Source organism: Taudactylus pleione, unplaced genomic scaffold (genome assembly GCF_031769625.1).
Source record: "Taudactylus pleione unplaced genomic scaffold, aTauple2 ptg000726l, whole genome shotgun sequence".
In the NCBI taxonomy this organism is placed as follows: domain Eukaryota; kingdom Metazoa; phylum Chordata; class Amphibia; order Anura; family Myobatrachidae; genus Taudactylus; species Taudactylus pleione.
In genome coordinates, this window is record NW_028285128.1 from 3095133 (window position 1) to 3108711 (window position 13579).

The 13579-nt window shown below is 44.8% G+C and overlaps 1 protein-coding gene across 1 annotated transcript in view; it reads left to right on the forward strand.

Moving 5' to 3' along the window:
• Positions 1-5186: 5186 nt before the first annotated feature.
• The window catches only part of IFT27 (intraflagellar transport 27), a 49827-nt gene continuing 41434 nt past the window's right edge, over positions 5187-13579 (forward strand). Inside the window, exon 1 of the mRNA XM_088456861.1 lies at positions 5187-5527. Within this exon, the coding sequence (XP_088312987.1) occupies positions 5494-5527 (34 nt within the window). The 5' untranslated portion in view covers positions 5187-5493. The remainder of the gene's footprint in view (positions 5528-13579) is intronic.

The following is a 13579-nucleotide window of genomic DNA, read 5'->3' on the forward strand; positions in this document are numbered from 1 at the left end:
GGACCATAGTCTGCTATATCTTGTCCAAACACCACGGAGCGCTTTTTTCAATTTGTTCAACTTTCCATTTGGTGTTTGAGTTGCATCTGATCAAACATGGCTGTTATGATCAAGGAAAACCAAGCCCACTAGGTTGGTATCTACAAATCAAGGTTGAAAAATGGCATATAAGTATTTTGCAACTATACCTATTTGTGATTTTAGTTGAAATTAATACAGTATAAAACTATATAAATAAAATGTAAGCATAAGGTCAGCAGCACAAAAGCATGGCAGTTTAAGAGTTCAGACGGACCACCTGCAGAGTCACAAATACGTGGATGATAAACTGCTGTCTGGCCGGCAGTGTCACCGAGCAATAATTTTTTTACACTAGAGAAGAGCACCCCTGGACGAGGCAGGAGCCCCTTGATGAACAACACAGCACCCCTTTATGGATAACAAAGCACCCCTGCGGAGTGCAGATGGACCACTTGCAGAGTCACAAATACAGTACGTGGATGATAAACTGTGGTCTGGCCGGCAGTGTCACCGAACAATAATAGCGTAGCTCGCACACACAAAGATAGAAAAAACATATATTTTTTATTTTTTGTGGAATGATATTTATTAATTTTAACTTTTATTTTTTTTACACTGGGGAAGAGCACCCCTGGATTAACAGAGCACCCCTGGAAGACACAGCACCCCTTTATGAACTGCAGCCCGAGCCCCTTGATTGACAGGACAACAGTGACACAGCAGCACCCCCCACTTTATGTACTGCAGCCTCAGCCCGACAACACTGCACCCTCAAACAACTACAACACTGCACCCTTGAACAACAGAGAAGAACAGAGCACGTCTGTTCTGTACACTCTCCACAGCCGGAGTGAAAATGGCGCCGATCACCGGGACCTTTATAGAATCCAAAACCCGCTAGAATCCGACAGCGGGATGATGACGTTTTGCCTTGTTTTGGATTCCGAGTTACACTGGAAAACCCGTGCCGGACTCGGATCTCCTATGTTCGGGTGGGTCCGGTTCTCGGAGAACCAGACCCGCTCATCTCTAATTTTAAGTAATAATATATTCCTTCTAGATCAGTGCTGCTTCCAACTTTATGTTCACCTGCTGTAACTATGTATAATACTGGTATGAGATTACTAGTTTGAGATTTATCAAGCCTTGGAGAGAGGTAAACTGGAATAGTTGCCAAAAACAAGCAATCAGCTTCTGTCATTTATCTAGCACAGTTTTTGAAATAACAGTTAGAAGCTGATAGGCTACTTTGTGCCTAAGATCTTGCTTCCTATTTCAAAGACAAGATTGATAAGATATGAAATTCAGTGGTATGCTCTTCCTCAGCCTGCTCAATTCCTTTCCTGCACCTTCTGGCACCTTCTCTACATTTGATTCCACAAATTAAGATGAAATATCTACACTCTTCTCATCTTCCTACTCTACTTCCTCTCCTCTTGATCATATACCCCCATAAATAAGCTCCTGTGCTCATCTCTTAAAAAGTGGGAGGCACATATAGAAACCGTTGTAATTCCTACACCGTTCACCTGATTTGGATGTAATTACCCTCAAATTAAATCTGAAAGTCTGCAGTTAAAGCACAGCTTGTTTGTTTCATTTCAAAGCCATTGTGGTGGTGAATAGAGGCCAAAATCTGAAAATTCTGTCAATGTCCCAATATTTATGGACCTGACTGTATATATATATGTATATATATATATATATATCTATATATATATATATATATATATACACAATGCAAAACAGGCAGATGGCACTCCTGGACTCAATAATAAATCAACAAAGACTCTCCAAGTAAAGGCCCCCATACACCAGAGATTGATTGTAGCAATCGTGCAATTTGCAATCGATTGTGTATAAAAATCTTTCCCTTTTTCAATCGATTGCAGATTGCAGAACTGCCACAATCGATTGAAAAAGGGAAAGATTTTTATACTCAATCGATTGCAAATTGCACGATTGCTGCAATCAATCTCTGATGTATTGGGGCCTTTACTTGGAGAGTCTTTGTTGATTTATTATTGAGTCCAGGAGTGCCATCTGCCTTTTTTGCATTGCATATACATCTCATTGGAAAGGCACCCGGGCAAGTTGTTTATGTGTTGAGAGTGCCGGTCGTCTGCCTGTGTATATATATATATATATATATATATATATATAAGAAACTACTGTGATTATCGACTGTTGTATATATTTCAATATATACAAAAAACAATTGTGATTGCCGATTACATCCTAAGTGTATATTTTAATACCAAAAGTCCTGCCTTGTGGTTTTGAAAGATATGAACATGATATTTTTTTCATAGGTATTGACAAAAAATATACAACACAAATTGCAGTAATATTGCAGTGTATCTCCTACGATTGGAGAATTGTTTGTTTGTATTGTTCAAACCTGATAGGTGTTTATGGACATTTTTTTCTCTTTTCCTTTTTTACTGAATATCAATAAAATGTATTTTTTATAGCTTGTTAATTCTATAGGAGTGTGCCCCAGATACGGAGTCCTTTTTCTCTCCTCTCTGATATTCATCTTGGGTGTCATTTTGCCACCTCAAACTTACTATTTCCAAAACAGAATTAATATTTCCACCAGCCAATAGTAGTTACCAACCTAATATCTCCATCACTGTTGATAACATGACAATCAACCCTACCACATAAGCTTGCTGCCTCATGCACACTTGCACAAGCTCTGACCTTGCTCAGAAATTGCTAACTTCCATGCACGTTATGAGGCCTCAGGCTGTGTTGGGCATCGCAGTGGATAATTTATGAACGCCCCTGCAACAGCATTCAAACGCACTGGCACACCTGCGTTCAGTCGAGCCCCCCCCCCCCCGTTACCACCTACAAACGGCACTTCCTGTCAGTCATTCTGCAAAGGGTCTGCATAGCCACTGTAAGTGCAGTTCCCATCGCAATTGCTAGTTCATGCACACGCATTGCCTTTGCATGCGCAGTACGCAACAATCGGCCGACTGCGTGTGTATTAGCAACTGCGTTTCTTGATGAATCAGGCACTATGAAATGTCCTTTGTTTCCCACCTTCAATGTTTCCAAATCCTACTATATACAAAAACATCCATAATACGCCTATATCTTACAAAAGACACTGCAAGAACTCTAATTAATTCATGCAATCTCCTACGTTGATTATTGCAATAGTCTCCTAACTGTTCTCTTTCTACAATCTATTTTGTAGCTGCTAGGCTGATCTTCCTCGCTAAACATTCATCTGCTGTTCTGCTCTGTCAGTCCCTCCATTGGTTACCTGAATCTTACAGAATTAAATTTAAAATATTTCTAATTACACACTCATTACCTGCTCCCATTCACGGTTACAGGACTTTTCTGTGCTACACCCACAGTACGGAATGCCCTCCCATGCATGAAAACTTTCCTCTAGCCTCCAAACTTTCAAGCATTCCCTGAAAACTCACCTCTTCAGGCAATCTTATCAAATTTCAAAACCACCCACATAGCCTCCATAAGCTATCCTACCCAATAACATCTCCACTATGCAGTCTACACATAACTACATATCTTCTCTTTCTTCACTCACATATTCCACTAACCACTGGCAAGTTTGTAGAGAGCAATGCTGGGCCCTGGTACTGTCGGGGCGTATGCTAATCTTGCGGGTATGGTCATGCCCCCTAAAACAGTATTTAAAATAATTGTGGCACCACAAATTGGGTACCCCTCAGCCAGGAACAGATCCGGGGAGGGGGCACAAACAGTAGCAGCAGCCTTCCAGGACCCACTGTAACTCAGCACATAGCAGCGTGTGCTGGGCTGCTGCTGACAGGTATAGAAGGGACTGGGGTGGTAGCTAAACCAGGCCCCTCCAACAAACCCTTGCAGGGCCAGATTAAGGATTGTGGGGGCCCGGGGCAACTAAATTGTGGGGGCCTCCTCCAATAAAACTGACACCACTCTGTCACTATTACTCCACAGTGTAAATTCAGAATGTTTCACAGAACAAAACTCTGACACTATATTCTTTTTCCTAGCCTATGAGTGAGGCATGCCATAGTCTGCTTTGCAAAAAATACTATTGCTTCTAATGAAAATGGAGTAAGCCCTGGAGCTGGGCAGCCCTAGTCCGACAACAGGTGCCATCGGCCATCTGTTCTCTGCAATAACAGGATCATACCGACTCTGTGTGGGAGCCCCGGGCGGCGACCGACCCTGTAGCCTTTCCATTTAATCCAGCCATGAGCCTGGGCAATTACTGCGAGAGGGGCCCGTCCTTGCGAAGCGCTGGGAGTAAAGTGACCGCGTCAGCGGTCTCTTCACTCCTGTGCCGAGACTCCTGCACATGGACAGTGGCCATTGTCGGGGGTGGGTTCCTAAGGAACCCTCTCCTGGCTAGTATTGCAATGTGTACCCCATAGGCTACAGCGGCTTATGCCATCTTCGAGGACAAGTTCCAAAATGCTTTGCATCTCAGAACTTGGTACTGTAAATCTGACAGCACCGTCTCCCCTATAGGAGCCTATCTGGGATACGGTGGCAGAAATGGAGGAACAGCAGTTGCTGCGATCCCTCCATAATTAGGCTTACCATACTGCCCCTTTAAACCGGGACGCTCATGAATTGCACAGGTTCTGTGGCTGGCTGACTTCAAGCCTATATTTTACCTGGTTTTAATCAGCCCCAGAACCTGTGTAATTCATGCCTGTCCCGATTTAAAGGGATAGTATGGTAAGCTTATTTATAACACATTGAGGGAATACTAAATATTTGCGCTTATGCTGCCAAAACGGGTGTTTTACGGGGAATAAACCGCAAATATTTAATGATAAACGGGCCCCATAGAAGCTAATCTGGATTCCACACACCACTGGTCCAAACAAATTCCCTAAAATATCAACAATGCTGCACCGTACGCATTTAATCATCCACCAATATATCTTCAGGAGGATTTAAGACCTCATTCCCAGCTCTGACAGCGTATGTATATATATATATATATATATATATATATATTTATATATCCATATCAATTAGCTTCTAATTTGTATACAGTATACGCAATGCACGCGTCTACGTCTTCCAGTCCAGTGCGCATGTGCCATACAGCCGTACACAAAACATCCAGGATAAATTGTTGCGTCTTTTCTAAGGACTACAAGAAAATGGCGCCGTACTGTAACAGGACCCTGAAAAAGCTAAAGCGCACGCGCATTCCATATATTCGTTACCTGTGAGCACAATGTCCGGACGCTTGTTGCTATGGTAGCATAGGACGGCGTTTATTTAGGGATTTGCAGAAGTGTAATGATTATGGGATCTTTGTATACCCGGCGGACTGACAGCCGCAGCCTAGAACATAGACTCTAGATACAGCCTACTGCTAGCTACCTACATCCAGTGTCGCCTTCCTTCATTCACTGAGTTTTGATAACGGGGTCACCTTTCCTGGGACAGACCGAGAAACAGGGTTCCGTGCCTGGCAACATGGTGAAGCTGTCCGCTAAATGCATTGTAGCAGGTGAGTTGTATGTGCTGCTCCTACCTCGTAAGTAGCATTATTGTTATTATTTTACCTAGTGTAAGTGCATCAGTGCTGGACAACAGGCCACTGTGTGTAGAAAGCCTTCACTGCTCTATTCAGCATTATGTTATCAGGGCCTGATTCTATGTCATATGCTGCCACATCCTTTTGCCGGCTTAAGACGGTAGTGGATAGATCCCCTTCCGTAGATGTACCCTGACGCCATCAGTTACTGTATACAAGTACAAGCCCTTCCTGGTGTACAGCCCAGTGTATGACTATGCAAGGACTAAAGCTAGGTACACACTTAACGATGTGTACCCAGCCGATGTGTTGTGCGGCGGGTGCTGGCATTGACAAGTGCGTACACAGTTACCGATGCCGGGAGCGACAGCTGACGATATCGCCTGTCGAACCTGAATACTGGAGCGCGAATTGTCAGCGACATAGCTGGTACACACTACCCGATGCGTCTTGTGTGTACCCTGCTTAAGACGCTCACTTTGAGCATCTTTAGATGCTGAAATCCCGCTTAGTGCGTCTATAGAGTATAGATGCAACCATTGGTCGCACTATTGAAGCTTGCACCAGCCCTATTTTAGGTACAGACTCTCTGTCAGGCTATGGCCTCCAATGTGAGCAATTAAACATCTTAGGGCCTGAGTCAGAGATTTACATAAATTCGATATTTACGTAAAACTCAGATTATTTTTTATTATCTGAGCCGCACTGAGCATGTGCAGATCTGGTCCTGCGATGTCGGTCACAGTGCCTCAAAAGCCACAGCAATATTGAAATGCTGCTGGTGTTTGAGGCCAGTGACAGAGAGTGTTCCTGAAAACGGGGGCGTGCTGAAGCCAGTGGCTGAACCCTTGGACGCAGCTTCACTGGCTCCTGCAGCCTGATTTTTCCTCGCATCCTGAGTAAATTGAGTTACTCAGATGTCTGATGTACACGCAGTAGATCCGATACTGAGGGCCTATGGGCGATTATCGCACGTTTGCGCGAATCAGTTACTGCGGCCGGGAATCGTGCTCTCGTAGTACACAGACTGGACGCTATTTTGAGTGACAGCGCCATTGGTGGATGGTAACAGGGAAAGGTGCTTGTGAACGTAGGAGTGGTGCTGCGAACGCAGTTGTGTCTGGCCGTCAAAACTGAGTTTTATGGGTGTGCATAATTAGCAAAGATGCGTCATTGTACACGTCACTTGGTTGTTTTTCAGCCTGCAGTGATCGCAGTGCTTATGGTGGTGTAAGGTCTACCTCAAGCGCTGCGTGCAGCTCCGATGGCTCTCGATGGTTCCGATTATTAACACACTGCCTTGAGAGAACGTGTGTTAAGAGAGAAAAGTGGGTGTCTTTATACTGGCGTGCGTTCGCTCTGCCGTCACTCTCTAAGACATAGAGGCCGTCCTTACACCAGACAGTGCGATCACGGCGTTTACATACCTGACCCCTTTTAGCTGTGTGAGAGCGCAGCTTAATGTCTGGGTCTGAAGGAGCTCCTGAGACTTGGGAAGAGAAGCCGACAGCGTGCATCTTTTTATTTAAGACACCTACTGTGGCTTTTGCATAATTTAGCACAGCTGCTGCGTACAAAGACATGTATGGTAATGTAGGGTGAAACCGATACAGAATAGGAGGTAAAAATAGTTCAGAATAGGCTGTTTAATTTTAATTATTTTTAATGAATAATCATTTAACTGGATAACCGTGTAAGACAAGTGAATAAAACAGTTGAACATTAATGATTACTATAACTTTTGTTAATTTTGGAAAGAAAATGTGTTGAACAGTGAATTGTCCTGGCAGAAAGTACTTAATGCTTCTACAGGGTCAAGGTTGACAAGCGTCCTCACTGGGCCTGATTCAGAGCCGCTCGTTCGCTCCGAACGATGTTCGCACATCTGCGCATGCGTATGGGTCGTAATGTGCATGCGCCAACCAGTCAGTGCGATCGGAAATCGAGCGCTCGCCAAATAGCGAGTGCCTGCTAATTTGAGTGACAGGATGAGGCGTTTGTGGGTGGTAACAGGGGAAGGTGCTTGAAAACGGGGAGTGGAGATCCGAACGCAGGCGTGCCAAACGGTCAAAACGGGCGTTTTAAGGGTGTGCATAATTAACAAAGCAGCATCATCGGCCACGTCACTTGGTTGTCTCTTAGCCTGAACTGTTCGCATGATTGCGGTAGGATAAACCTACCACAAGCACTGCGAGCAGTTCAGACGCCTTTCGATGTACTCGATTAATCAAATAAATAGCGGAGATGACGTATGATGCGAGCGGCCAGGGGGCGTCTTTACAAAATAGCGAGCGCATGTTTCGTTCGCTCGCTCAGACATTGAGGCGTCAACAGACCGCAAAGAGCGAGCGCTCAATTTAAATATCCGGCCCCTTTTTCTGAACGAGCGAGCGCAAATAGCGTCCGGCTCTGAATCAGGCCCACTGTTTGCTGTGTTGGGTTCTGGAGTGGCTGCTCATGTAAGTCCTGTTCAAGTTCTGTGAATAGATCATCATTGTACCAGTCCTCTTTGACGAGGATTGATGTCAGGACCTTATGTTGTAATTTTGACACTTTTTGAAAAATGTCTGTGTGAGGAGAGTGAGTGAGGCAGCATTTCAGGGTGATTGTGCAAGATACACCCAAAGGATGGGGGGGAAGATGTCTAGCTCAACCAACTGACATAGTGCAGCCCAGGTGTGTGTTCATCACCACTAGGTGATACAGATAGTACTGTGCACAGCTGCAGCCAAAGGGGGGATGTATATGATTGGCATACCGATAGAGGCAGTGTATTGCAGTAGGGGTGATGGGAAGTTAGCTTGGTTGGATTAATGGTGACTTCGCATCACCACATGAACAAAAGTCAGCAATTCAGGAAGAGCAGTAGATATCCGCAGGGTCAAATGCAAGATTTCTAAATGGGAGTTTCCACGCCAAGCTGCTTGAGTGGGCATGACCATCATGCACGTGGCATGGCTAGAATTGTAGCCTAGTCTGCTTCGGAGTTATTGCCAGGCTTTCTTCGGAGTCCAGGAGATCACCCAATATTTCAGTCTGCAAGTTTGTTCTATGACCGAATGCAACCTGTGCCAATGGTTTTTGGTATATGATTAGTGATAAACTATGAAATCTTATTGCGGTTTCATAATTGCAGAAGGGGTGCTGTCTAATGTTTGAGGCAGTGCAGATATAAATATGATAGGTTTGTTGATGCAAGAAGAGTTAGGAGATAGGAAGAAGCCTCAGTGTGTGTGGTACAGTAATGTGATTTGAGTTGATGACTTGTGTGTAAATTTTAGTGTAGTGAGTGGAGGATGCAGTGCACCTTGTGGGGTTTATTAGACCAAGAGGGCTTCTAATCACAGACATAGGGGAACCTAGTATAATTTATGGAATTTAGTGGTGTATGTAAAATATAATTTTTGTCATTGTTGGATATACTGTAATGTGTGAGTGTAAAGCTGAGTACACTCTAAACGATGTGTGTACCCAGCGATGTCGCCGACGGGCCTACATATCAGGTGGTCCGTACAAACTGGGGGATCTGGTGCCCGATATGCTGGCCCCCCCGCTAGCTCTGCATGGGTCAGCTGCATCGCCTGATCTTGCATGCTGCACATAAGATCAGACGATGAGGCTGACGACCCCACGGGAGCGCGCACTACACGATGACGTGCATACACACTACACAATTTTACCGATTTGTCGTTCTGATGTGTCGGAATCTGCCAAATCGGTAAAGATATCGTGTAGGGGCCGTAGCTGTAACCAGTGTGGGGCATACTATAATAAGATTAATGCTGGAACTGTAGGTTAGTGGTTTTTGTAAGACTATTTGTTTAATACATCAATACATAATGTAAAGTGTATAGTATACCATTTTGTGTGTGTTCCTGTAGACATTGGATTATGAAATTGAGTGAGTGGTTGTGTTTGGTTATTGCTTTGATTGACCCTGTCCCTATCTCACTGATTACATCACCGGCACATCTTGCACTGATCCCATTGCCAGTCTTGCCCCTTCCATCTTTTTTCTGTATTAAACCTCCCTATGGATTGTAAGCTTGCGAGCAGGGCCCTCTTACCTCTATGTCTGTCTGTTATTACCCAGTCTTGTTTTATTACTGTTTTGTTCCCAGTTGTAAAGTGCAATGGAACAGGCCAGTGATATGTAAGTAAATATAAATAATTGCATACTTGCTAATTTCCCTGGAAAGAGCCCACCCTCACGGTACGTGAACACTTCGCAAGTGGGCGAGCCAAGTCTGTGATGACGGGATATGGCCCTGCTGCATAATGCATAATCCATGTATTTTGCAGTGAGAACGTGGGGCTATGATGACGCAAATCGTATTACCATGCCCCTTAGATTTCCACAGAGGGGAGATTTTAAAAGTAGGAAAGTGTTCCTTATTGGAAACCCTTCTTGCATAGTTCCATATCTGTCTACATGTCTGTACTAGTACAGTGATTTCACTATTCAATGTGCATTAGAGAGATAAAGGCAATGTTATTAAGCTAGTGCTAGGAGTCTATTTATTATAGAAATAATAGTGTTCACTCTAGCACCTTGCACCTGTCACAACGTGTGCAGTTCCTCTTTCCTGCCTGGGGTGTCGCTCTCTGCTTTGGTGCTTCCAGCACACTCAACTGATGCAACAAACTTCTGATATACAGACCAGTGTGTGCTAGAAGCACCAGAGCAGAGAGCGACACCCCAGGCAGGAAAGAGGAACTGCACAGATTGTGAAAGGTGTAGGGTGCTAGAATGAAGACTAAAATACGCCTATTACAGGGTATTGCTGATGATAACTTTAGCTGGCTTCTTCCAGTTATGGCTTCCTCTTACGTAAATAGCCTATTTACAAATGATCATGGTGGTTTATCTACTGCCACAATCCTCCTTCTGCTATCGCCTTCATTTATTAAGTAAAGCGTTTTTTTCCTAAATTAACTTTAAAAAAAATTCTATTTCTACAACTGTTTTTATATTTTTAAGCCTTTTAAATTTCCACAAGTGGAACTGGAAGGCCAAGTCCATGCTTGAAGTTCCACTGTACATGCATTGGATCCCCAAGACTAATTTGTGAAGCAGTAATAGTCTTATCGCTGCCAGACAGTATCACTGGAGAGCTCACCATTGTTCAGCTGCACCAGCAAAGCTTTCAATGTAAATGTGGTGATAGATGATTTTCTCTCGCTCTGATAAGCAATGATAGAAGAGATTTTATATTGTCCCTTTCATTAAATAGACTCTGTATTGATTCTGTGGTTGTATCATAGGTATGGAGCAGTTACAGTACTTATCAAACAGGTAATTACCCCTTTGGAGCGCAAGTGCTTCCTAGCACCAAACACGTGGAAGCTATTCTGCAATGGCGCACGTCCTATAACATTATATCATTCCTTGCGTTCATACATCCCGCGATTGGTTGGATCAGCCTTTTGCCTGCATTAAGCAGTGTCCTACTGTACTTGATATGTTTAGGAAATGTTAATATACATCAGTGTTCATTCTAGCACCCTAACACCTGTCACAACCCTGCAGTTCCTCTTTCCTGCCTGTGGTGTCACTGCCTGCTCTGGAGCCTCTAGCACACTCTGGTCTGTATCTCAGCAGTTTGCTGCATCAGCTGAGTGTGCTAGAAGCACCAAGCAGAGAGCGATACCCCAGGCAGGAAAGGAACTGCATGGGTTGTGACAGGTGCAAGGTGCTAGTATGAAAACTATAGATAATTACAGATTGTGTGGACCTATTGTTAAGCTGGGTACACACCTAACAGATATATCTGCAGATGATGGTTGTTTGTACACACTGAACAACCATCATCTGTCATCTGGCCACGGGTCTCGCTGGCCAGGGGTCGCGTGGCGACCCCCTCCCCGCTGCCTCTGCTGCAAGTGTACGGGCTTTCGGCTGATGGCCCGTACACAGCAAGATGGACAGATATATCTGCCATCGGCTGTGCAGCATAGGCGACACGATATGTCTGAACGACGTAGTTCACAGACATATTGCTGGTACACACTGGCCGACGGGCAAACTATGTATTGGCCAATGTCTGCCAGTATGTTCCCAGCATAACTGTAGATGCCAATTTCATGAACACTCCTGATTTATCTTGTTAAATACACACAGATATCGGCTTTAATGAGTGGGGTACAATAAAAAAGAACTTTTTGCACACTCCATGTAGCTGTAAGTACATGCTAACGCCACTTTATTTCTTTTCTTTGACTAGAATACATTTTTATGAAAATCTGTTCAAATTGATGTCTTTCATTGCTTTGTATAGTCTGTAGCAATAACTCTTCCAAATGCTCCATATAACTGCTCTCTAGAGTTCCTCCAATTGCTCAAAATTACTTCCCGTAACTCCTAATGCTTGATATAAATGAACCAGATAACTCATATTCGTTCATATAGTATACCCTATTGCTTTATATAACCTTTCCCAGTAATTTATCCATATTAGAGATCCCCGTGTCTCTTCTTAATGTTCCATATAACCCAAATGTGGTTCAATTCTGGTTCCAGGGTGGATCAAGTGTTTTTCATAATAGCTAGCCAACCAAGACTTATATGTTCTTGCCTTTCTATTCCTAACAGAGAGCATGTACATGCAAAGAACGTAACAGGATTTATAACTGACCCAAATCCTATCCGCTCAGTAACTTACCAGATCTGTACAATAGAGATGATCGCGTATATCAGACGGTGTAATGGTTAGCGTTACTGCCTCACAGCACTGAGGTCGTTGGTTCGATTCCCACCCCTAACTGTGTGGAGTTTGTATATTCTCCCTGTGCTTGCGTGGGTTTCCTCCGGGTACTCCGTTTTCCTCCCACACTCCAAAAATATACTGGTAGGTTAATTGGCTCCAAACATAAAAATAACCCTAGTGTGTAAGCATGTGATAGGGAACATAGATCAGGGCTCGACATATTTTTGTAAAATCTAGGAGCCGTCTTAAAAGTTTAGGAGCAGACCATCGTCCATTACCAAAATATATGAAAGCTTGTATAGACCACCACACATGCCCTTTCAGTGCCCCTCAACCTAGTAGTATGCCCCCTGTAATAGTGCCCACAGTAGTAAGCCTCTGTAATAGTGCCCCCAGTAGTAAGCCCCCTGTAATAGTGCCCCCAGTAGTAAGCCCCTTGTAATAGTGCCCCCAGTAGGAAGTCCCCTTTAATAGTGCCCCCAGTAGGAAGTCCCCTTTAATAGTGCCCCCATTGAGCACCTATTCGACGGATAACCAATTCCCGCCCCTCGGCAAACCCACCCCTTCACAGCCACACTATGCAGTTATTCCTCCCCCCCCACATTGACACATTACTGGGCAGCGGCAGGGGGGTGGGGGTTAGGGGGCTACCCTACACCTCGAGCAAAATGATCCCAGAGAGAGTCCCCCACCCCCAACCTCCCCATATTCGGTGGCTTTACCCTGCACGGCTGCAATCCAGGGCCATGCATAGAAGCTCTTACCAGAACTCAGAGCAGTTAATTACACGGTAACTTGTATAGAAGGGTGGGCCCCGGGATTGCTTTAGCGGTACTGTAATAATTACAGCACTGCTAAAGCAATCCCAGAGCCCACCCTTCTATCACAAGCTCTTACCGGAGCTCTGTGCAGCCAGCCAGACGGATGAGGGAGCTGGTGTCACTGCAGGCTTAGGAGTGAGAGACCCGGGACGGATGAGGAAGACGGTGAGCGGGTATCGCCGCAGGCGGAGGAGCCAGACAGCCGGGATGGAGGGTGAGTCAGTCACCGCACACATGAAATGGCCGCCCAGGAACCTCCGCTGGGAACTGCTTCCTGGGATCCTAAATGGCCGCCCAGGAACCTTCGCTGGGGAACTGTTTCCTGGGATCCTCCCTCCCTGAAATCTGGTCGCCAGGCAACAAAATCTAGTCGCCATGGCGACCTGGCCCCCGGCATTTGTCGAGCCCTGACATAGATTGTAAGCTCCACTGGGGCAGGGACTGATGTGAATGGCCAAATATTCTCTGTAAAGTGCTGCGGAATATGTGTGCGCTAT